Source organism: Tauraco erythrolophus, chromosome 17 (assembly GCF_009769465.1).
Source record: "Tauraco erythrolophus isolate bTauEry1 chromosome 17, bTauEry1.pri, whole genome shotgun sequence".
Lineage (NCBI taxonomy): Eukaryota > Metazoa > Chordata > Aves > Musophagiformes > Musophagidae > Tauraco > Tauraco erythrolophus.
This window is the reverse complement of record NC_141481.1, coordinates 5,066,630-5,090,321: the sequence shown is the minus strand read 5'-3', so window position 1 is coordinate 5,090,321 and position 23,692 is coordinate 5,066,630. Positions and strand designations below refer to the sequence as shown.

Genomic DNA, 23,692 nt, shown 5'->3' with positions numbered 1-23,692 from the left:
GATAAATAACTTCACATACTTACTGAGCTACTCGTATTCACACTTGCTGACCTGCTAAGAGAAAATTCCATCTGAAATAAAATCTCACTCTTTTATTCTAGCTGCACAAAAAGTGTGTCACTTGATGGGCATTAATGTGACAGATTTCACAAGATCTATTCTAACCCCAAGGATCAAAGTAGGACGAGATGTTGTTCAGAAAGCTCAGACCAAAGAGCAGGTATCTATGCAGTCTGCTCAGCTCTCCTGAAACTCTTCTCCTTTTTCTTTTTTTTCTTACATTTTGTCTAAAGGGAAATGTCAGATTTCTGTCTCATTATCTCTACATAAATTAGCAGCTAATTGAGTTTCTTCTTTCACTTATAGTTTTCTCCTCTTTTTTTCAGGCAGACTTTGCCATAGAGGCTTTGGCCAAGGCAAAATTTGAACGTCTTTTCCGTTGGATTCTTGCTCGTGTAAACAAAGCTCTCGATAAAACAAAAAGACAAGGTGCTTCCTTCTTGGGGATCCTTGATATCGCTGGATTTGAGATTTTTGAGGTATGTACTGTGGGTCACAAGTTGGTTGCATTCCTTATTATCATGTAGTGGTTTGGACACAGGATGACCAAAAAAAAAATAATCAAAGTTAAGAGCCACAAAAACAATTTAGTTCTTTCAAGCTGGCTAACAGCTCATGGCCAACACCACCCACAAGCCTATGACACCCAGCTGCTTGCCCTTCCCTTGGGCAGGAAGGGCTGGGTGCTGGCAGCAGGCTCCTAATGGGCTTCTGTGGGGCTTGGTGTTTAGAGCCAGGGTCTGCTTTTTATGGTTTGTTGAATAGGTCTCAGTCGCAAAGATTGAGAACTTACTGAGTTATTGAATTATTGTAATATGTAAAAAGAAATAGAAGAAGATAGTAAATTTCATCTTGTCATTTAACTTCCCTCTTGAAGGTCCCTTTCTAACATCAGGAATTCACTTTTTTTCCCCTCTTCACAGATCAATTCCTTTGAGCAGCTGTGCATCAATTACACCAATGAGAAGCTTCAACAGCTTTTCAACCACACAATGTTTATATTGGAGCAAGAGGAATACCAGCGAGAGGGCATTGAATGGAATTTCATTGACTTTGGCCTTGACCTGCAACCTTGCATTGAACTGATTGAAAGACCGGTAAGATTGTATCTCTAGAGGTGGTACACTACACAGGTGGCACCAGGGTCAGTTATGTATCAGTACAATACAAGAGCTGTTTAAGGTATTTCAGATCCTTTGTTGCCTGGGATGTCTGGTACCATAAGGGATAAAGAAGGTGGTGCTCACTCTTTGTCTCTGCCTGTGATGATACTGATCTGATACTGTTCACATTGCAGACCAACCCTCCGGGTGTCCTGGCTCTGCTGGATGAAGAGTGCTGGTTCCCCAAAGCTACTGACACATCCTTTGTGGAGAAACTATGTCAAGAACAAGGCAACCATCCCAAATTCCAGAAGCCCAAGCAACTCAAAGATAAAACCGAGTTCTGTATAATGCACTACGCAGGAAAGGTACTGGACAGATTGAGTTATTCTGAATTAGAGAACTTTGATTCTCTGATGACCAAATGGTAAAAAAAAGAAACAGTCCAGTACCCACGTTGATAAGGGACAGCTTTAATGATATAATGTATATATTAAGTGCTTTAATTACATGATAAAGGAAATAAGATTTGCAAAAGATGCACAATTGTGCGAAACTCACATGAAAACAAAAATAACGAGCACTGGGGTTACTGAAAATTCAAGTAACTCAGATTCCTTTCTAGCAAGTAGTTTTTTTTAAAGTCAGGGCAGGTGCCCTGCCATGGATATGTCTGCAAGAAGCTTTTCAGCTGCTAGTACGTGTGAGAATAAATACTCAGCTAAGCTCTCAACCATAGAAAGCTTATCACGTTACTATTATTTGTGTGATTTTGTGTTAATACAGTGCCCTGTGTTCTCGGACAGTCCAGATTTCTTTATTAAGATCAGATTTTTGATGTAGCATTGTTTCCTGCAGGTTACCTACAATGCAACTGCCTGGCTAACAAAGAACATGGATCCGCTAAATGACAACGTGACTTCTCTGCTGAACCAGTCTTCAGACAAATTTGTAGCAGATCTTTGGAAAGATGGTATGAATTGCAACTCTAAACCAGTAATGTGGTTTAAAGGGAGAAACTTCTACTAGAACTTTTTGACAGCTGTCCCTTGCTGGCAGGACACAAGTGTGAAAATTATAAGCATAGAAGAGACTGAACTAAGAAACAAGAATAATGTGTTCTAAGGACATATTTATGGAATGCATCATTAGATAGTTTTAAGCACTATAAAAAATTCCTTACTTAATATTATTCAGCAAGAGAATAAAAATTATTCATTACACTGTTATAACATTGCTGAATATGTGATACTGTAGACCTCATTTAACAGAGGTTATTGTTGTGGTTTATGAATGACTTACCTTACACGCTCCTTTCCCAGCAGTCCTGCACAGTTCTCTCCAGAGATGTATAATCTCAACTAAATTCCATCAGAAAAATGTCTGCATGCATATAAAACACTTTGTTTTTTAAAAGATTATAGGTATCAGTAACACATATACTACAGTGTATTTACTACATGGACATAAATGTGCAAGCAAACACCTGCAAGGTGGCTCTGAATTATCAAATAACTGAGGGAGATTATTAGCCAGACTTTGAGAACCACTGAGTAACAGACGGGAGTCAAGAGATACTGTTCCTGGTTCTGACACCAATCTACTAATGGGATATTTTGCAGGGTTGTCCTTTTTAGAGTAAACATAAAATAAAATATATTCTGTGTATTCACTTGCTCCATTCTATCACTAGTTAACAAAGATCCTCATTTTCACATTTGACAGAGGTCGACTATTTGCTCAGAAGGGTCTTCCAGTACCTTTGTTAGTATACTTCTATTGTATCAAAAATATATTGGTCCTCTTTGGGAAGCTGCAGTTTCACAACGCCAGTGACAGGCGTAGTGTGAAGCAAGGACAGTTTATACAAGCAGTTCCATTCATACTTTCTTTTATCTTTCAGTGGACCGTATAGTTGGGCTGGACCAGATGGCCAAGATGACTGAAAGCTCACTCCCTAGTGCTTCAAAAACCAAGAAAGGCATGTTCCGTACTGTTGGCCAACTCTATAAGGAGCAGCTGACCAAACTGATGACCACCTTAAGGAATACCAATCCCAACTTTGTCCGCTGTATCATTCCAAATCATGAAAAAAGGGTAAATTTCAAATGCTCAATTTTCAGACTCCTGGCACATTATTCGTGTTGAGCTGCTCACTGTAACAGCACATTTCAGAGCTGAATGATGGCTTCAAACATAGATACACAGCCAGTAACATTTTTGTAAATTACTACTGTGCTAAAAATACTTTCCTTTCTCTTTTCAGGCTGGTAAACTTGATGCCCATTTAGTGCTGGAGCAGTTGCGCTGCAATGGTGTCTTGGAAGGTATTCGTATCTGCCGGCAGGGATTCCCCAACAGGATTGTCTTCCAGGAGTTCCGCCAGCGGTAGGAATCTCACACTCAGTCCTAACTCTGGGCTTAATAGTGGTGTAATACATGTTTGTCTGTACAAAATAATCTGATGTGTTTCAACCTCCCTAACACCAATGTCTTTTGGCAGATATGAAATTCTTGCTGCAAATGCTATTCCTAAAGGATTCATGGATGGGAAACAGGCTTGTATACTGATGGTGAGGAAAACATTTTTGATTCTATTGATAATCAGGTCTATACTTCTTATACAAAAGCTGTTGAGAGTAAACGGAAGTGAGAATAAATTTTTAATACCTTAAACCTCAGCACTGGAGTTAAGAAATATACCTGTTTTCCTCCAGATCAAAGCATTAGAACTTGATCCCAACTTGTACAGAATTGGACAGAGTAAAATATTCTTCAGAACAGGCGTTCTGGCTCACTTGGAAGAAGAGAGAGACCTGAAGATCACAGACGTTATTATCGCCTTCCAGGCTCAGTGCCGAGGCTACTTAGCAAGAAAGTAAGAACATGTACTAACAAAAAGAATGTCTTCTGCAGCAGGGTACCTACAGTAGCCTTTAGATCTCTGTATAACTAACTGAAGATATTAAGACATTTTATTATTATCTATTATTTGTATTGCATTAGAACTCAACTTGTGTCCAATGAAGGACTCACTTCTTGTCCAGAAGAGGCTCACTAGAATAATTACAGGGATGCAATTACATTGTGAGGGTACTTACACCCTCTGTACAGTAAGCTCTCTGAGGCAATGACCCATCATTTAAACTAGGAGCAAGAGCATCCTAGCCTATGACTGGATTCTTCTACACTATTACAAGTAGCAGCATAGTAGTGGCATTTGTAAAACAAAATTTCTTACACGCAAGAAGCATGAAGCACTGATCATCTAGCATGATCTCAGCCATATATCACAAAACTATTAACAATAACACCTTTCTTCTGTACACTACCAAGGCTTTCAAATTGCTAAGCAAAGAAACTTAAATATAATAGGTTTCAAGAATGATGATCAATGCAAGTTCTGAGTGCCCATGTCCTCTGGAAAGATGTTTACATTCAGATCTATACTTTATGGTTTGCGCCTACCTATGGAGTGCAAACAGCCAAAAAACAGAAGACTAAATAAAATACCAGAAAGCTACACCTTTCCTCAAGAAAGCACAGGCACTGTTTAAGTGACAAAATAATTTGTGCCAGATTTCTCAAACCATGTGGCTAATCAGCAAACTCTCATGCCAGAGTTTCTTTGCTTAATGTGTGCGTGTCACAGACCCCTTGTATTCTCAGACTGAACAAATTTGCTTTACGTTTTTAATCGCAGAGCCTTTGCCAAGAGACAGCAACAGCTGACTGCAATGAAGGTTATCCAAAGAAATTGTGCTGCTTACCTGAAGCTGAGGAACTGGCAATGGTGGAGACTGTTCACTAAAGTGAGTGACCACTATCAGTGAATCTCTCTTCAGCTTTCCAAAAGAAATGAAATGCACAAGATACAGACATATGATGTCAGGCACACTCCTTGTTCCCAAGTCCACTGCAGCTGATGGCGAGAGCCTCATTAGCTTCACAAAATTTTGGGTTAGAGATACTCTGGATAGTTATATAATGCCATTAACATTAAAGGTAGGTCTAGCTTGAAAAGAAAACAAACTAGTTAAGCAGAGATTCATAAAAGATTTTGCATGTTTGAGGACTTTTTTTAATTGCCAAAAACAAAATAATTTCACAGGAGTGGGTAATGAGAAGACAGAGTAAAACTGAATTTTTTGAACATGAAGAGTTATAGATCTATGGGGGACTCAGTAGCTCAGGAATTCCCTAACTGGGACACTAACACCTTCTTGCTAGGCACTCAAGCAAATTAAGTCCATTTTCCTATTTAAAAGGCCTGTTTGTTGTTTTTTTTTCCAAGAATGGCCTTCAGTTTGGATTCAGAAAACTGCTCCTACTTGCATTAATAGCAATCCCCTCTGCAACCAGAAATAGGCAGTAACACCCCCCTGCATGTGCACATTGCCTTTCTATGCAGAAGATGCAGATCTTGTACACTATCGATGGATGAAAACAGGCTTGGAGCTATTCAAAAAGTGGCACTATTGGAGACAGAGGTGCTGACAAGGCTCTGAGAATTAACACAGAAATGCCCAAGAGCAGCATTGCTGAGGCTTGCTGGTTTAAAGATGCCTACCTCAAGGCTGGCTGGACAGTATTTGTCCACTACTTGAGCAATGTCAGACAGTCCTACCACTAGTGCCACTCACCCTGGCACCTCTAAGTACCATCCATGCTCAGTAACATAAAAACTGTCAGGAAACATTCTTAAAAAAAACTTTTTATTTTCAGGTGAAACCACTGCTGCAAGTCACCCGCCAAGAGGAAGAAATGCAGGCCAAGGATGAAGAACTACAAAAAACTAAGGAAAGACAACAAAAAGCAGAGAGTGAATTGAAGGAGCTGGAACTGAAACACACACAGGTGATTTACAGCTCTGAGCCTCTGGGAAATGCTAGCCGTTTTTTCACCAGTTCTAGAGGCTATTACAATAAAGGGTTTTTTTTTTCCTCTTTGTACTCATGACTGTATTGACAGCAATGGTCCAGAACAAAAGTTCAGTGCAGACAAACTCCCAGTTACTTCATCAGAGGTCTAATGTCCACACAAGAACCTGTGGTAGAGCTGCCTGCCTGTACACAAGGACTATCTAGTAAAAAGACACTGTGGGTCAATTCTCAATCCACGTCTTAACCTCCTGTCCATTTCATTGGCGTAGCTTTGTGAAGAGAAGAACCTCCTTCAGGAACAGCTTCAGGCAGAAACCGAACTGTATGCTGAAGCTGAAGAGATGAGAGTCCGTTTAGCTGCTAAGAAACAAGAGCTGGAAGAGATTCTGCATGAGATGGAAGCCAGAATTGAAGAAGAGGAGGAGCGCAGCCAGCAGTTGCAAGCAGAAAAGAAAAAGATGCAGCAACAAATGCTGGTAAGGAGGCATAAGTGACAAATACAGACAATAACTTGTATATCACCGAGAAAAAATGGAGACTGGCAAACTTCAGATCCTCTGAAAGTGCATGCTATGCAGCCCTCTGTAGAATATTTTTCTGTGCCACTGAAGGAAGAACAATCAATTGATGCTCTTTCCTCTAGAGTTCTCTTCCCAATCTCAGTTTTAAATAATCTTTTTTCTAAAAAAAATTATTTAAACAAACCTTTCCTTCTAAATCACCAAGCATTACTGATTCTCTAGCTCTTAATAAAGAAAACGGTATACAACATACCCCACACGCAGTGACAAACATTAAGCATTTCCTATAATCTAAGCAGCATTTAATTTCCAGAATTCATGTTTCATGCATTTCTTTTTCCCCTCAAAGGACCTTGAGGAACAGCTGGAAGAAGAAGAAGCTGCAAGGCAGAAACTGCAACTTGAAAAAGTAACAGCAGATGGCAAGATAAAGAAAATGGAAGATGATATTCTCATAATGGAAGATCAGAATAACAAGCTAACCAAGGTAAGCATTGTGGGTCCGTCTTCTTACTTTGTGAAAACAGTGCAAGCTGAGATAAAACCTTCTCTTCTGCTAGACAACAGGAATACTCTTGACTATACAGCCTCATGGGTGTACAGATTCACCAGACCATCAGTCCAGCCTCTATCGAAAATTTTTCTGATAATTTTTCCATGCTCATTTAAACAAGTCAAAATTTTGTAAAATGACCGGTTTTGAGGTCTGTTTTGGTAACAATATCTTCAAGCGAAATACCCACATCAGTCAAGCACAATCAGTGGAAGCCATCTTGCCTTGGTCCCAAGCAGAGTAAATATCTATCTTGGTTTTCAACTAATTTCAACCAAACTTCATGATTAAAGCTGGAAGTAAGCATGTATCCCAGTACTTTTTGAAAAGAGATGCTCCTCTGAACTGGGCCCTGTACTTACCAGCCACTAGAATGAGTAAAAGATTCTAATAGCAGCAGATTAGAGAACATGGAAATCACAGACACCAGTCCTCAGCTCCTCTGTAACTGACAAATTGAACTATATCACTACAGTTTCAAGAAATATAGTATAAAAATACCGTATCTTGGATGTTTTTAGTTGGCAAAGAGTTGCTTTACGATCAACAATGACAGACACTTGTGTTAATGGTAAATTGTTAACAGTAAAATATTTTATTTTTCTTAAGGAAAGAAAACTTCTTGAGGAAAGAATAAGTGATCTAACAACAAATCTTGCAGAAGAAGAAGAAAAAGCCAAAAATCTTACGAAGCTGAAAAACAAACACGAATCTATGATTTCAGAACTTGAAGGTAACATGAACAAAAGGGATTTATATCAGGGTTTTTTTGTTGCCCTGGCACATGCCAAAAAAAAACATAAAGAGAATGTGGAGAGAACTTCTAAAAAAAATTTGTGTGGTATTTTCCAAATTTCTTATGCCAAAACCATTTTGTCTGTGAGATTCACCAAAAGTCCAGGGTGCAGAAATCATAGATACCTTTTTTCTTTTTTTACATACAAAAGAGTAGAGGAGAGAAAATTGAGGGAAAAAAATGCTTCTTAAGGAGAAAATAAATGATTCTTTGGGGTGGCTAGAAATAAGTGATGACAGTAAGGTATTGCATGTTGCTTCAGAAATGCAATGACTTGTAGTTAAATGTATGGCCTCACTGGAGGCCAGAACATTTTTTTGCCCAAGTTCTAGATCAGATTAAGGACTCCTTGCACTAACACACTCCCACAACCAAAATCCTTACTTTTTTCAGTGCGACTGAAGAAAGAAGAGAAGAGCAGACAAGAACTGGAAAAAATTAAGAGGAAGTTGGAAGGGGAGTCGAGTGATCTGCATGAGCAAATCGCAGAGCTCCAGGCACAAATTGCTGAGCTGAAGGCACAACTAGCCAAGAAGGAGGAAGAGCTACAGGCTGCTCTTGCCAGGTATTCACTCCTGAATCCACATACAGGTTGAAAACCCGTCTTAGAACACACGTCTCTCCCCTTCCCAGACACTGAGATGCTGCAGCCATGAATCTCATCTCTCAGTTACATCCTCCCTGCATGCATTCCCTGTTTTCCAAATCTCCTTTCGCAAAAAATAATTATACTATTTTTTGCCCATAGACACATAATCTTACCTCTAGATGTCAATGAAAACTCCTCTTCCCAATGGCATTGGCAGTTCTGTCAAGTAAAGAATGAAATGTAACAACATACTTCATAGGCAAAAGGCAGAGATTACTTAAGAGCCTGACTTTGATCCATTCCAGAGTCTCAGTGGATTTTCTGTATAAATTTAAGAGGGACAACACTCAACCAAAACTTATGCTGAATTGGCTGATCAGCATCTCCAGGCATTGTGTCTTGATAAAGTACAGCTGCCAGATCCCCTTTGTGTCAGTCCCTCCTCTTTCTTTCGTACTTTCTAGCACAGAATCTATAAACCTTCAATCTCTGTATACTCATTTCCTCAAAGTGAAATAATTTTTTTTTTTAAATATATAAAATTAAATACTCTCTTTTCAGGCTTGAAGATGAAACTAGTCAGAAGAACAATGCCCTCAAGAAGATCCGTGAATTGGAATCTCATATCTCTGATCTCCAGGAAGACTTGGAGTCTGAGAGAGCTGCAAGAAACAAAGCAGAAAAACAGAAGAGAGACCTTGGTGAAGAGCTGGAGGCTCTCAAGACAGAGCTTGAGGATACTTTGGATACCACAGCCACCCAGCAAGAGCTCAGGTATGGAGAAGTAGCACATGGGCCAAAAAAAACGTCACCAAGCTCAGTACAATACTGTCTAGTAACCGTGCAGTAGTGCTATTTTCCCAGTGACTGGAACACCCTTTGCTGCTGCTGCTACATTTATGTGTGTTACCTTCCAGAGCAAAGCGTGAACAGGAGGTCACAGTGCTGAAGAGAGCTCTGGAGGAGGAGACTCGAACTCATGAAGCCCAGGTCCAGGAGATGAGGCAAAAGCACACTCAAGCTGTGGAAGAGCTAACAGAACAGCTGGAGCAATTCAAACGGGTAAACAGAAATCCATCTTATTGAAAACTATCCACTAAATAACAGTTTCCTTTTATAGATCATCTTTCTTCACTTCATGCTTGTAGGCTAAAGCAAACTTGGATAAGACCAAACAGTCATTGGAGAAAGACAACGCTGATCTGGCTAATGAAGTTAGGAGCCTGAATCAGGCCAAACAAGACGTAGAGCACAAAAAGAAGAAGCTGGAAGTACAGCTGCAAGAGTTACAGTCCAAGTACACTGACGGAGAGCGTGTTCGGACAGAACTCAATGAAAAAGTTCATAAGTTACAGGTAGGAAGGAGTTGGACCTTTTGCTATGACACTTCGGGCTTGAGAAGACCAGTTTATACTGTTCTGCAAGGATATATCTGGATGAATCCCGGCCCTGTCAACTTCAGCTGAAATGCTCATCTTTTTGCCATCTGTAGGGTTCCTACCTTGAACTCCTACCTCAGTTATCACACAGTTAAACAATTACAACCACTTTGTCTCATGGAAGTGAGAGCTTTTAGTCTCATGGTCCCTCCGCACACGTTGTAGTCTATAATGCCACCACTGGTTCAGTGACTGTGCTGTGTGTTTTACAGAGTTTCTTTTTGTTCGTTCATTTTTGGGTGGTGGGGAACATTGATAAGAAGGTGGCTTCTGCAAATGGATTAGACAGCTATTAAACACAAAGTTCTCAGAAAAAACGACAACGAAATGAGAACGCTCACTTATTTACGATTTTGTGTCTAACAAGAAATAACTAAAGATAATCATAGAATGGTTTGGGTTGGAACGGACCTCAAAGATCATCTAGTTCCAATCCCCCTGCCACGGGTGGCGACACTCTCTACAACACCAGGTTGCTTAACGCCTCATCCAACCTGGCCTTGAACACTTCCAGGGATGGGGCATCTACAACTTCTCTGGGCAGCTTGTTCCAGTGCCTCACCACCCTCACAGTGAAAAATTTCTTCCTTATATCCAATCTAAATCTACCCTCTTTCAGTATAAAGCCATTACCCCTTGTCTTATCACTGTATACCCTTGTAGAAAGTCCCTCCCCAGCTTTCCTGTAGGCCCCCTTTATGTACTGGAAGGCTGCTATAATCTAAAATGGTTCTTTGGCAGATGTTGGATGTCCAGAAATACTAATTAAGCTTATTGTTACAACTTTGTTCATAGCAGTAGTAAGCTTTTCTTTATTATGTTAATTTAGTGAATAAATAAGAAAATATAATCAAAATGCACCAAGTTCTGTCAAACTTGGAAAGAGGAAGGAAAATCCACAGACTCCCATTCCCCTTTGCAATTCATTGAAAACAATATACTAGTATTGCCTTATGAATATGACTAGGTTTTGATATAGAGTCATAAAATACTAAGGTGAACTAGACAAAAATGGCATTCGACCTTGAGGGTCTTAATACACAGGTCACAAAGATGACATGTGCAGACACTGCAGAGTTTGTGTGTAGATTGAATTTCACAGGACTTAAATCCCACATATCATCCAGAAAATTATGGCAAAATTGTGAATTCTAGTTAAGCTAGGAACTCTGTTGGTGCTTGAGGTGACCCAGAAGCATGGGAGCAGATTCAGATCCTGTTCAAAGTTAAGATTTCAATCTAGAGCAAACTAAAGTTTGGAGGAAGATTTTGAAGTTGTGCAAAATAACTGAGTTTATTCACTGTGGTGTCTCATAGGTTGAGGTTGAAAACGTTACTGGTTTGCTTAATGAAGCAGAAAGCAAGACAATCAAATTGACCAAAGATGTTGCAACTTTAGGATCCCAGCTACAAGATACACAGGTAAGCTTTCATCCAGTAAAAACTCACCTACAATATTTACAAAATGCACTATAGAAAGACCTAAAATAATGTCTGTATTGCCAATTGATGTGGTGACTGTAGGAGCTGCTTCAGGAAGAAACACGGCAGAAGCTAAACGTGTCTACCAAGCTTCGTCAGTTAGAGGATGAGAAGAACAGCTTGCAAGAGCAGTTGGATGAAGAAATAGAAGCAAAACAAAATCTGGAGAGACATATTTCAACGCTGACAATACAGGTATCAGTGCCATAGATAAATCACTAGCTGCATCATTGAGAGTTTTGTCAGTAATTCCAGAGGTTTTAGATCTGTAGAACTATCCTGGCACAGCACATGGCTCTTCAGGGAACTAGTGCTATTAGCCCAGATGGCATCAGTGAAGTTCCACAATGGAGCCAGCAGTCTCCCTTCTCTTTAAAGTGTGACCTTTAGGACAGGTACAAATGTAAGGTAGCTCCCAAGATAGTCTTGCACATTAGGCCTGTATGTGCATACTAGGTCTGTGGTCTGCCTCATTTTATGAAGGCTAGTTGATGGGTAACTGGTCACTAGTTTCACATGGTTCAAATTAGATGACATTTCTGGGTCTTGGCTGTCTCATGGCCATCTTCTCTGCCAAGCTTTGTTGTCACTGCTCTAAAGATTTTTCCTCTGAATTCAAATTTCAGCTCTCTGACTCTAAGAAGAAGCTACAGGAATATACCAGCACAATAGAAATCATGGAAGAAGGCAAAAAGAAATTTCAGAAGGAAATTGAAAGCCTCACACAACAGTTTGAGGAAAAGGCTGCTTCTTACGACAAACTGGAAAAAACCAAGAACAGACTCCAGCAGGAGCTGGATGACCTGGTGGTGGACTTAGACAACCAGCGTCAGCTAGTCTCCAACCTGGAGAAAAAACAGAAGAAGTTTGATCAGGTATGGATTTAAGATTCTCCCTTGCTGTGCTATCACCTGACTTCTCTGGAACTCACAGAGGCTACACCGGTTTAGCAAAAGGTAAAGCAGGGACAAAAAATAAACTAAAATTTAATTACACATACACTGGTTAATTTTGTATTTATATACATTTATAAAAAAGCAAAGATTTTTCTCTGTCATTAACAACTGACAAGACAGTCGCCATAGAAAAAACCCTATTACTAATGACTTTTTGTATTAATCCTACCTTTTCACAGATGCTAGCTGAAGAGAAAAACATCTCTTCAAAATACGCAGATGAAAGGGACAGAGCAGAAGCTGAAGCTAGAGAAAAAGAAACAAAGGCTTTGTCACTGGCCCGAGCACTTGAAGAGGCTTTGGAAGCCAAAGAAGAACTGGAGAGAACGAACAAAATGTTGAAAGCTGAAATGGAAGATCTTGTTAGCTCCAAAGATGATGTTGGCAAGAATGTAAGTTTTGGGTTTAGAACAGTTCCCACAACAATAACCTAAAATAGCAGCTAACAAACAGATCATTGTTTTCAGTGTGGGAAATTCTCTGTAGCACACAAATCCATTCAGCAAGATCAGACATTTCATATAGAATTCAAAAATTATCCCATTTGGGCCCAAACTTCCAAGAGACTTGGCAAAGTAACTGTAAGCCATCTTTATTTTTAACATGACTTCAAGTACAAAGAAGATTCTTATTGATTTCTAATACTGAAAAAACATTGAAGAGATTCTAAAGAGTTTACTAGTTTATTAAGCAGCTTTGAAGTTTTAAACTCCACAAATCTGATTTTATTAGTTCATTTGACTTTGCCACCAGCCTAACATTTACTTGTACAGCTTCAGCAAACTTCCACTGACGTGTTGTCCATCACCTCTTTTATTACAGTGATATCAAAATATTTCTTCTAATTCTAAATAAATTTAATTATGATACTTGACTAGACTAAAAATGAAAGTTTGGGATGAAGAGAATCTCAGGTTATTTTGAGACAGATTTGACAGTGTACAAAAAATGCTAATTTACCATTTTCAATGCTAATTAGTTCATTTGTTGTCCACCACTGATATTTTCAAAATGACCTATACTGCAGGTAGACTGTGTTTGACTAGAATTATTTTTATTACTTATAACAAGTCTATTAACTTCTCATTGTTTGAAAGGTCCACGAATTGGAGAAATCTAAACGGACCCTTGAACAGCAAGTAGAAGAGATGAAGACACAATTAGAAGAGCTGGAGGATGAGCTACAGGCTGCTGAAGATGCCAAACTCAGGTTGGAGGTTAACATGCAGGCCCTGAAAGGCCAGTTTGAAAGAGATTTACAAGCCAGAGACGAACAGAATGAGGAGAAAAGACGACAACTCCTTAGACAGGTACCACTCCCTGTTATTGCCTTTGTAAATATCTAACCGAGCCAGCTGAAAGCCCTCTACTTCATGCCATTACTCTTAGTATCTCATTAGGATGAGAAGAAAACATTATATTGGCCATTACTCTTAGTATCTCATTAGGATGAGAAGAAAACATTATATTGTCTTATATTTGAATAATAATAATAACAATGGGTAGGTTATTGTACTAAAAAAGGCACAAAACATTGCATAAGTTTTTTTTCCTGTTTCAATAGCAGACGCACAATTGCTAACAGATGTATAAATTTAACACAACTAATATAGTATAAAACATACAAATTGTTATTTCTGAGAAGGTCATAAGAACTTTCTCTGTATTCTCAGTGCAAGTGAAAAAAGGCAGCTGAACGGATACAAAAGCATTGGAAATGAAAACAGACACGACACAGCCTATCTGTAGTGTTGTGACAGCAAGGGCAACTGCTGTAGTCATCATCTTGTAATATACATTTTCCATGAATACAGAACACAAATTGCTGACTCCTTCAAAGAGTCTTTAATTTTTGGACAAAAATGAAATCTATTTCAATTGCCAGGGAAATCACAATTTATAAAGATATAGGGGACTGTGTACATTACTCAAACATACACAGAATGTTTTAAGAGTGCTCAAGGACTTTCCTAAACTTAAGTTGTTTTCTTTAATAATCAGCTCCATGAATATGAAACGGAACTGGAAGATGAGCGGAAGCAACGTGCCCTGGCAGCTGCAGCCAAAAAGAAGCTGGAGATTGATGTTAAAGATCTAGAAAGCCAAGCTGATTCTGCTAATAAAGCTCGGGAAGAAGCCATCAAACAGCTTCGCAAATTACAGGTATACAATCCCACAAATACAGTTTTTCCCACTGCTGTCTTTTGTACAGCCACAAGATGAAAGCCAGGTGACATTTGTGAACTTGATGCCAGTTACAGATGATAGGTTAGAGGGGAGGTTTTAACTAGACTCCCAGATTCAAGTATCTGTACTGTAATGCTCAGTCTGAATGACAACGAAAAACTTCACATGGCAAACCATTGAAATCCTAAATTTCATCACTGCAGGGAGCTTCCATAATTCTCTGGCCAACACTCATCTGCTATTGACTTACCTACGTGAAGGAAAACATGGATTCCCACGTAGAGAAAGGGCTACAGGATAAAAATCTATTATAGAGCTTCAATTCTGGTTCTAACACTTGACTTAAAAGCACAAAAGACTGTTCAGAAATCATGTTGTCTCTGAATTAGCATTTTCCTGTTTATACTGTAAATCTCCATGTCAACTGTTCTGTCATATGCTGACAGCTGAAAAACAAAAAGGGATGTATCGTAAAGATTAAGACTGCACGTGTATTCAAACATTGAGAGGAAATAAGGACAAAGACATTACAAAAGCCACAGCGTGCAAGTGGAAGCATGGCTCTTCTTGGAATAGCATTTCAGACCTTTCCAACCTTTGTTAGCTGATGTCTCCAGAAAATATAATTTAATCAGGCATTATGACTATGTAAATGTTGTGTTCTATTCTGTCCAAATTTTTTTCTCCTGAAATCGTAATAAAGCCAGATAAAAATAAATCTCTGTTATTCAACAAGGCTCAGATGAAGGATTACCAACGAGAGCTGGATGATGCACGGGCTGCCAGAGAAGAAATATTTGCTACAGCCAGAGAAAATGAGAAGAAAGCAAAGGGCCTGGAAGCAGAACTCATCCAGCTTCAAGAGGTAATGTGGGAAACCTACAGCAGTATGAAGCAGACTACACATGACCTTCAGTAGCAAAACAGAACTGCAATGAAATAATATAATAGATAACAGGCATGGAAAGCTATAAGCAGCACTTGTTACAAGAGTCATATGCTCCATGCACTCCACTAACGTTGCTGGATCTACATCCGAGCACAGCCAGATCAAGCTGAAAAAAAATCACCTTGGAGGAAGGCACAGTTCACCAGCTTTAAAGGGAAATGAACTGCATGATCCAACACAAATTGCTTTCAATAGCTATAAATTCCTGAAGTCTTGTTAGTGCTATTATTCATACGTGCATTAAATGGCAATCTAACTAAAACAAAACAGAAACCAGCTGACAGCTAAAGTGTATGTCATTGTACTTTTAGGATTCATGATATGACAAGAATTTATTCCATTAGCAAGACAATCCACCTTATACCAGTCTTAGAAAGTTTACAGTCCTGTGTATCATGCTATAACCATTTGTCTGAACACTTACTTGCTCATTTCTTTACTACGGTACCTTTTTTTTTTTCTCCTAGGATCTGGCTGCTGCAGAGAGAGCTCGCAAACAAGCAGATCTGGAGAAAGAAGAGATGGCAGAGGAACTTGCAAGTGCTACTTCTGGAAGGTAGGAATAGACTGGATTACTCACAAGGCTGTAAACATGCTGCTGAACGTTGCACGGCTGCCAAGAGAAGTTATGTTCCCCTCCCAACAACCATCTGGTCTTGACAACACAACACGCACAGATATGACTAGTTTTATTGAAATGTCTAGTTCTCTCTTTATGTACTAGTGGCAGTTCAGAGTAGTCTCAGACACATTCAGCTGGTCAGAGCCATAACTACACACTCATTAAATTTAAACTTACAGGACAAGCCTTCAGGATGAGAAACGGCGCCTGGAGGCAAGAATTGCCCAACTGGAGGAAGAGTTAGAAGAGGAGCAAAGCAACATAGAGGCAATGGGTGATCGCATGAGGAAAGCAGTACAGCAGGTAGACTTCATTTCAGCATGTGCCATTTTCTGTTTGTATTCCAGCCAAAGCCATTTGTGGTTCTGAAAAAATATTTGGAGAATTGCCACCTGTCCTTTCTCTGAAAGCATGCCATGCTTTTGACAGCATCCATTCTCACTCTTGCAGGCAGAGCAGCTGAACAACGAGCTGGCAACAGAGCGCTCAGCTGCACAGAAGAACGAAAATGCTCGGCAGCAACTGGAGAGGCAGAACAAAGAGCTGAAGAGTAAGCTGCAGGAGATGGAAGGAGCTGTGAAGTCCAAATTCAAAACTACAATTGCTGCTCTGGAGGCCAAAATTGCTTCTCTTGAAGAGCAATTGGAACAGGAAGCCAGGTACTGGTCTCCCAGAGGACACAGCTGTTCATTTATTGTTCCAGATCATGAGACAGAAAGTAAAAAAAGGCATACAGGATTTGTGTCATCAGGCTCTCCATGCCATTAAGGCTTCATAAGGTCTCTCCCTCACTTAACGTTTCTAGAAAACATGGCCAGTAACTACAGTTGTTACGGGTTCTGATTAAAAACCATTTTATTGCTGAAAAGTTCTACTGGTATCAAAGGCAAGGATCTGCTGCCCTACATTTTAGAGTTATTGCCCTATAACCTTGAGAGGTTAATTGCCATAACACATTGTACCATTTGTAGGATTATTTCTTGAGGAAATCACCTTATGTCTTAGAACAGATCTCCTGAAGCACCTCTAGCATATAGCAAAGAGACATATTGGTTTTAATCATGAGAACATGACCTTTAAGTTTTGCTTTGAATTCATCTGTTGAATTCAGTAAGGCCTTTAACATATGGATCCTTGGAGCCAGTTTCATGAGCAACATGCCTGAGGCAGGTGAAGATTACAGACCTTCCACATCACCAAATGCTGCATTGTCATTTGCAGAGAAAAGCAGGCTGCAGCCAAGACGTTGCGCCAGAAGGACAAGAAGCTGAAGGATGCATTGCTGCAGGTGGAGGACGAGAGAAAGCAAGCGGAGCAGTACAAAGATCAGGTATCAGACTGTCATGAGAGCCCTAGTCTGGGGCACAGAGATTTTCAGGTTTCACCCTAAGAAAGGAAGATTCCGTGTTCTGTCTCAAAGAAATACCCCTCTAGAAAGCAGACTGTCTGCTTCAATTCTATGCTGGGAGAGCTATATAGCCCTTTGCTAAAAGACAGGACAATATAATTTTTCTACACTGAGTCAAGTGCCAAAGCACTAGTCCTTGTTAACCAGCCAGCTGCAACAGTCTGACTGCACTGTGATGCATAGGACTGTGCTGTGCAAGACATCCTTATTGGTATATGAACGGAGATGATGAACACATTTTGTTTTAAAATTGTAGCTTTACCTACTGCACACCAACCTGCAGGCCAGAAAAGCTGAGGTAGGACTGTGCAGCAAAATAAACAAGGTAGCGTCTGAATACAGTATCTAACAGTAAAATGAACTCCCACAAAGCAAAGTTATTTTTTATTTTTTTATATTTTAAGCTTCTACCTTTGATTCAGGCCATGTCTCAGTAAATCTCTCAAGAGAAGTATGAAACTAAAACGAGGAATGTAAAGCTATTAGATCTGTTTTGAATTGAAGCATTACTCTAAAATTTCCCTTTAGGCTGAGAAGGGCAACACACGACTCAAGCAACTGAAAAGGCAGCTGGAGGAGGCTGAGGAAGAGTCTCAGCGTATCAACGCAAACCGCAGGAAGCTGCAGAGAGAGCTGGATGAAGCTACGGAGAGTAACGAAGCCCTGGGTCGCGAGGTTGCAGCACTGAAGAGCAAGCTCAGGTAGAGTGCCCTTGTTTGGGATAGCTGTTCCCACTCATTGACAGATTGAAATTTGGAACTAAACTAGAGAAGCAAAAAAAATCCATTCAAGTAAAGAACAGACACTGATAATACTGGAAAAGTCACTCACTCCTTGTATTAGCTTGGTAAATGCAACAAGAGGCCGAGGTCAGAAGGTGAAGTGCATTTTATAGACTGCAGCAGTCTCAGGCTTTCAGCTCTGAGATGAACAGATGTGATAACACGGCACAGGCCTTTCTCTTTCTCTAAACAAAACTCCTGTTGGCTTAAATAGGAACAGAATTAGGCTTGGTTGCTTTTGAAAACACCCCGTATACAACGGCTGTATCTATTTGTACAGAGCAGTCACAAAAGGGTAGAAATGCTTGTGCTTTTCACTCTCTCACACATGCACAACTCGCACACAATGATCGTAAACAGTCTTAAGACAACATCACAGGTGGCAAAAGGCAAAGCGCATTATATGACTCTCATCCAAAAGGCTCTTTGGACTTCACCACAAAGGGATTCAGCGCCATCAGATCAAGGAAAAGGTCAAAACGTCCCTTTGTGTTTTCTCCTTACAACTGACTGGGAAAAAGATAAAGCTGCGATCGGTCAGCTACATAACTGAGTTCTCCTGCACTCACTGAGTTTGACAAACACCGACTCACTGAAATAAAGAGGCTGACTTCATGAAACTTCATTTTCCACCTAAAACCAACAGTATTTCAGATCAAAGTAAAGCACCTGCCTAGTTGTGTTCTTGAAGCAGTTTGCCAGCGTGTTTACCAGTAACATGCATAAACCTTCAGATGTGGATTTACTTCAAAGTGAAGAGTTAGGGATGTGGTAGCCTTTTCCACTAGCACCATCTTGGGTGCTGCATGCTCCTGGCTTGCTTTAAGGAGTGGCTGTGTCCAGTCCTTTTTACATAGAACAGCATAAGACTCTTTTATGTTTTATTTAAATGTAATGTAATTGGCTGTAATACATTTTGTTTAATTACTGAAAAGTAATCTACCTACCTCTGATCATGACCATGTGCTTAGTGTAACTGCCCAGGACTCTCTATCTCTGTTTCAGAGGGACACAGGAACCTTCGCATGACTAAGCAGGTACCATGCCTTCAACTTTGCAGCTAGCTTGTGTGCACAAATTTCCATTTTCTTTGGCCCAAGTAAAAATTATGTGAGGTTTCTGCAAACTGTGAAGGCTTGGATATCTTGGCATTAATCTGTTTTATCAAAAGAAACAAATATTACAATAATCTAGCTACCATCAGCTGTTCAGTGATACATCTTTCTTATAAGTAGGTTACATACTGATGTAGATTTACCAATGTTGCATTCTCACAAGCTCTACCAATAGAGTACCTAATAAAGTACTCTGAATTTTTCTGCATGAAAAATGTCTTTTTTGCACTTCATCTTTGTGCACACCCACAAAGATTAAAATTTTGCAAATCAAATACACCTTTGGTTAGTAAAATTGATTAAAAAGACTAATGAAGTGTCACAGCATGTCATTAGAATTTCACGGTATCTCTTACACATATTGTAATGCTGAGTCTAAGGTAAGAGCCCATCTAACTCACCAAAGATTTGGGAAGGTCTTACTTGCATGTGGTTTATCACACACCACACAATCACAGAAAAAAGAGAAAATCTTGCCTCATTATATAGTGCTTTGTGCCTGTATTGCTCACAAAGAGCTATTACTTAGGCTTTTAGAGCTGTTTTGCAGACATTACATTGCTTGTGTACTGTTATTAAAATATAAAGCACGGACACAGAAATTAATATTGACACTGTAACCTAGCACAGCATTATGTTATACTTTATCACAGTCTCTGGAGATAGGAATAATATCTGCTGTTGCAAAAATTAAAGAGCTACTGGTTGTAATATTTGTATATCTTCTATTTTACATATGCTGGATTTTGTTGTGAATACACAAATATTTAAAGATGATGTCTTGTCCTTGCATGTGCCTTTTAGTCAGCCTAGTATTTCCAGTCAGACTGTTTTTCAAGCACTACTCCAGTAGCACTTTTTCAAAGGTAAATTAAATACCGATACGCTAAGCAAACACTAATGCTTAAGTCTTGTCTCAACCATACTCATTATTCTAAAGGTACGAATGTGAATGACCACATGAATACTATCAAACCCATAAACCTGTTTAAAAAAACATATAAACAAAAAGTGTTTATCCACAAGGCCAACACCAGTTTAAAGAATTATTGAGGTTATATGTATTGCAACAGTTTATGTTAAGAGGGAGTGCACTTTATAGCCAAAGCTGTACTGCACAATTTGGTTAGACTCTTGTTTTCACTCTCCACGAGTTCCATGTTCTCTTAGAGCACTTCAGAGAATTATTGCAGCATAAAGAGTTATCCTACAAATGACTTGTGAGTAATTGGGTCCAGATAGCAGGAGTCCAAGGGGGTAAAGAGCTCTTCCTGATGAAGATCAAGATCTTTATTGACAAGAATTAATGAATTTACTGACCTAACTAGAATGTTCTTGTAAACAGTAATAATATCTGCTATCATAAAATAGCAGACACTGCTGTTAGACTCTGCCAAGTGCATGCCAGGGTAGAAATGACATAGCCTTCTTCTGATCAATACCTGCCATCAGCACCAGAACAACTAAGGTTAACTAGCAGATCCTAGATAAAGCTTTATTATCCAGCTAATTGCTTGCTCACACCAAAGATTAAGGGCAGAATTGTGGAAAAGAGACTACACCTCACATTTCCACCTTGGAAACACAGATTTGTGCCTCCAAAATAAGTCAGTTCAGCCAATGTTCCTACTCATTTCCCCTGTACAGAAGATTGAACTTCGGACTTAAATAGCTGCTTCAGAAAGGACAAAACCGTCTTAGTCTTTTGCAAGGACAAGACAAGCCTTTAAATATTTATGCATGATTGCTGTACGCAAAAGTGCAAAGTCATATATATTTAACGCCAAATTAGTAATTTTGACACAACATTCAGCAATCATCAATTTATTTTATTGCTTATGTCTGTGGTCTCAAGCCTTTACAAAGGTTTGCTTAATGAGGGTAAGTGAGAGGCTATGTTACAAAACTTAAGCGTTTTGTAGCACAGCAGCAACGGAGGTCAAGAAGAGACAAATCCATCTTCTGTCTCAGTTGCTTACACCTCTGTAAAACATTAACCTTGAGGACTCAAATGTCCCTCCCTTGGGCTATGGCTGTGAAATATATGGGGATGGGAAGGGAAAAGGGGGTAAGATGTGAAAAAGCTTGTTCTGTAAGCTCTTCTGCAAGACATTTGCACTGTTAAGTGTCAGCACCTGAGTTGAAACACAGTTCCAAAGCAGCAATAGTTTCCTCTCTCCATTGGGAAAGAGATTGGAGCTACTCACAGCTTAGGATGCCATACATGTCAAAGCACCTGTCGTGCTCTGACCAACACAGCCTTCGCAGAGAGGGACTGTGGGCTCAAAAACATCTGCTAACATCTGCAGCACTGCTCCAGTCCCAGGTCTCATGGGCCTTCAGCAACTGGTGGGCTTATTTTCAGACTGAAGGTCAGAAATTCATCACAAGCTCGCTTTCTCCCCTTGCTCTTCTAAAAGGACAGGAAGGACACTCCGCTGCTGTTGTGGGTACAAGCAGCCCTCTTTCCCACTCCTTCCCTGCACAACCAGTTGCAGTCACCACAGGGAAAAATGGTGAAATGAAGGGATGAGTAGCGGGAGGTTGGGGCAGATGAGACTATTTAGAGGAGAACTATAAGCAGAAGAACAGGAATCCCATCACAGTTCCAAGCAACTGGGGGCCTCAACCCATCCACAAATTAATCTTCTATGCTACAGAACAGAAAGTTATATTAGAGGCCCACAGCTCTTGGCTGTTCTGCATTTAAAAACATCAGCCCCACAGGTACTGTTATGAAACTCTATGCTTATTTGTAAGGACTGAAAATGACCTGATTTTTTTATACTTTTTTTCCCCCCCCCTCTTACTGCAGGAGGGGAAATGAGCCAGCATCTTTTGCCCCACCCCGTAGATCTGGAGGCAGAAGAGTAATTGAGAATGCAACAGAAGGAGGTGATGAAGAAATGGATGCAAGAGACGGAGATTTCAATGGAACAAAAGCCAGTGAATAAACACGCTTTAAAAATTGCACTGCAGCAAGGGGAGGGAGGACGATATTTAGCACTGTATAAGTCTGCTCTTAGTGTCAAGGTCACATACACCCACTCCTCTGACTGATAAAAGCACAACTGCCTTGTCTCCAATGTATAGATCAACGTTACAAGTACTCCAAAACTTATCTTACTATGAAGTGTATTTGAAAAAGCGGGGGATTTTTAACACCCATTCACTTTAAGAATCTTCTAGAAAGTGAGTTCTAGTAGCTCAGATGATTTAAATCCCAGTGAACTATAGTTTACAGAGGATTTGAGAGACTGTTGCAGGGGAAAAAAAAGGCATTGGTCAGTTAATCTTTCCTTAAAGTTTCATTTTTTCTTGAGTATTCAATTAATATAGGGTTTTTTTCTGGTTACTACACCCCTGATGCACCATTCACAAGGTGGAAGTGCCTTTTTAATCACTTTCTTAAAAATAAAATATCATTTGTTCAAATTAAGTCTACTGTAACAGTTTTATATGCACCATGGATGTGCTTACACACTAATAAAAGGCTATAAAAACTACTCCAGTATTCTTGTGTCAGGTGTCACTTGGGTGCAATAAAGCATGCTTGAAGGGAACGGGCGATGAAGTAGAGCTTCTTCACAACTCAAATATGTTTTAGAAAAGGTCACCTGGAATCATTAGAAGAAAAACCTGATTTTCTAAGCAATTGCTTTTGAACAAGTAAAAGAAATAGGTATGTACACTGAGCTGAATGTAAAATGACATGAAGTACTTGGGATAGGTTTGGTTACCTCATGGACACACGGTGCTAACCGAGGTGCCCCAGAATGTATCCAAGGGCTGACAGACATGACAAGACCTGCAGGAGACTTGCAGCATTCTGGTGCTGCAGCTGGAAGGCAGGTAGGGCCCTAAGTGTCTGTCTTTATGTAACTGAATCCATCCCAAAGTCTGTATGCATAGAGATATTTCCAACCAAAGCCTCTAAAGCAGGCTGAAAACAATTAGAAAGAGCCGCCCACACTGAATGCAGTGATCCGAGCCAAGCTATTCTGTATTAAGGGATCAGTATGCCGTTACTTTTTATTGTTGGAGAACTCCAACAGGACTGAAGCGCACTCCTGGGAACTACCAGGACCTACCACAAATCCATGCAGCTCTAGTATTTTGAGATTGCAGTGGCTCTGTGGTCACACTGGGGCAGCAGAGCACCACGCGCAGCAAAGCCAGGTGTAGAATTAAGCACAGAGCACTTACTTGATGTCTTAGATTGTACAGCAAGTGAACCTTAAGCAGTG

General features: G+C 39.8%; 1 protein-coding gene across 2 annotated transcripts in view; it reads left to right on the top strand.

The window, feature by feature from the left end:
• The window catches only part of MYH11 (myosin heavy chain 11), a 54,781-nt gene extending 32,110 nt beyond the window's left edge, over positions 1–22,671 (top strand). For both annotated transcript variants that reach the window (XM_086622406.1, XM_086622407.1), the window contains 31 exons: positions 102–220; positions 387–539; positions 984–1,157; positions 1,358–1,531; positions 2,022–2,136; positions 3,067–3,260; positions 3,430–3,551; positions 3,667–3,736; positions 3,881–4,041; positions 4,867–4,975; positions 5,889–6,020; positions 6,316–6,522; positions 6,917–7,054; positions 7,730–7,853; positions 8,310–8,481; positions 9,067–9,279; positions 9,423–9,567; positions 9,654–9,860; positions 11,262–11,366; positions 11,469–11,621; positions 12,053–12,301; positions 12,562–12,774; positions 13,480–13,692; positions 14,384–14,545; positions 15,306–15,434; positions 15,986–16,074; positions 16,320–16,443; positions 16,591–16,799; positions 17,362–17,470; positions 18,077–18,249; positions 22,261–22,671. In XM_086622406.1, coding sequence (XP_086478532.1) covers positions 102–220; positions 387–539; positions 984–1,157; positions 1,358–1,531; positions 2,022–2,136; positions 3,067–3,260; positions 3,430–3,551; positions 3,667–3,736; positions 3,881–4,041; positions 4,867–4,975; positions 5,889–6,020; positions 6,316–6,522; positions 6,917–7,054; positions 7,730–7,853; positions 8,310–8,481; positions 9,067–9,279; positions 9,423–9,567; positions 9,654–9,860; positions 11,262–11,366; positions 11,469–11,621; positions 12,053–12,301; positions 12,562–12,774; positions 13,480–13,692; positions 14,384–14,545; positions 15,306–15,434; positions 15,986–16,074; positions 16,320–16,443; positions 16,591–16,799; positions 17,362–17,470; positions 18,077–18,249; positions 22,261–22,399 — 4,796 coding nt within the window. In that variant the 3' untranslated portion in view covers positions 22,400–22,671. The remainder of the gene's footprint in view (positions 1–101; positions 221–386; positions 540–983; positions 1,158–1,357; positions 1,532–2,021; positions 2,137–3,066; positions 3,261–3,429; positions 3,552–3,666; positions 3,737–3,880; positions 4,042–4,866; positions 4,976–5,888; positions 6,021–6,315; positions 6,523–6,916; positions 7,055–7,729; positions 7,854–8,309; positions 8,482–9,066; positions 9,280–9,422; positions 9,568–9,653; positions 9,861–11,261; positions 11,367–11,468; positions 11,622–12,052; positions 12,302–12,561; positions 12,775–13,479; positions 13,693–14,383; positions 14,546–15,305; positions 15,435–15,985; positions 16,075–16,319; positions 16,444–16,590; positions 16,800–17,361; positions 17,471–18,076; positions 18,250–22,260) is intronic.
• Positions 22,672–23,692: the final 1,021 nt, after the last annotated feature.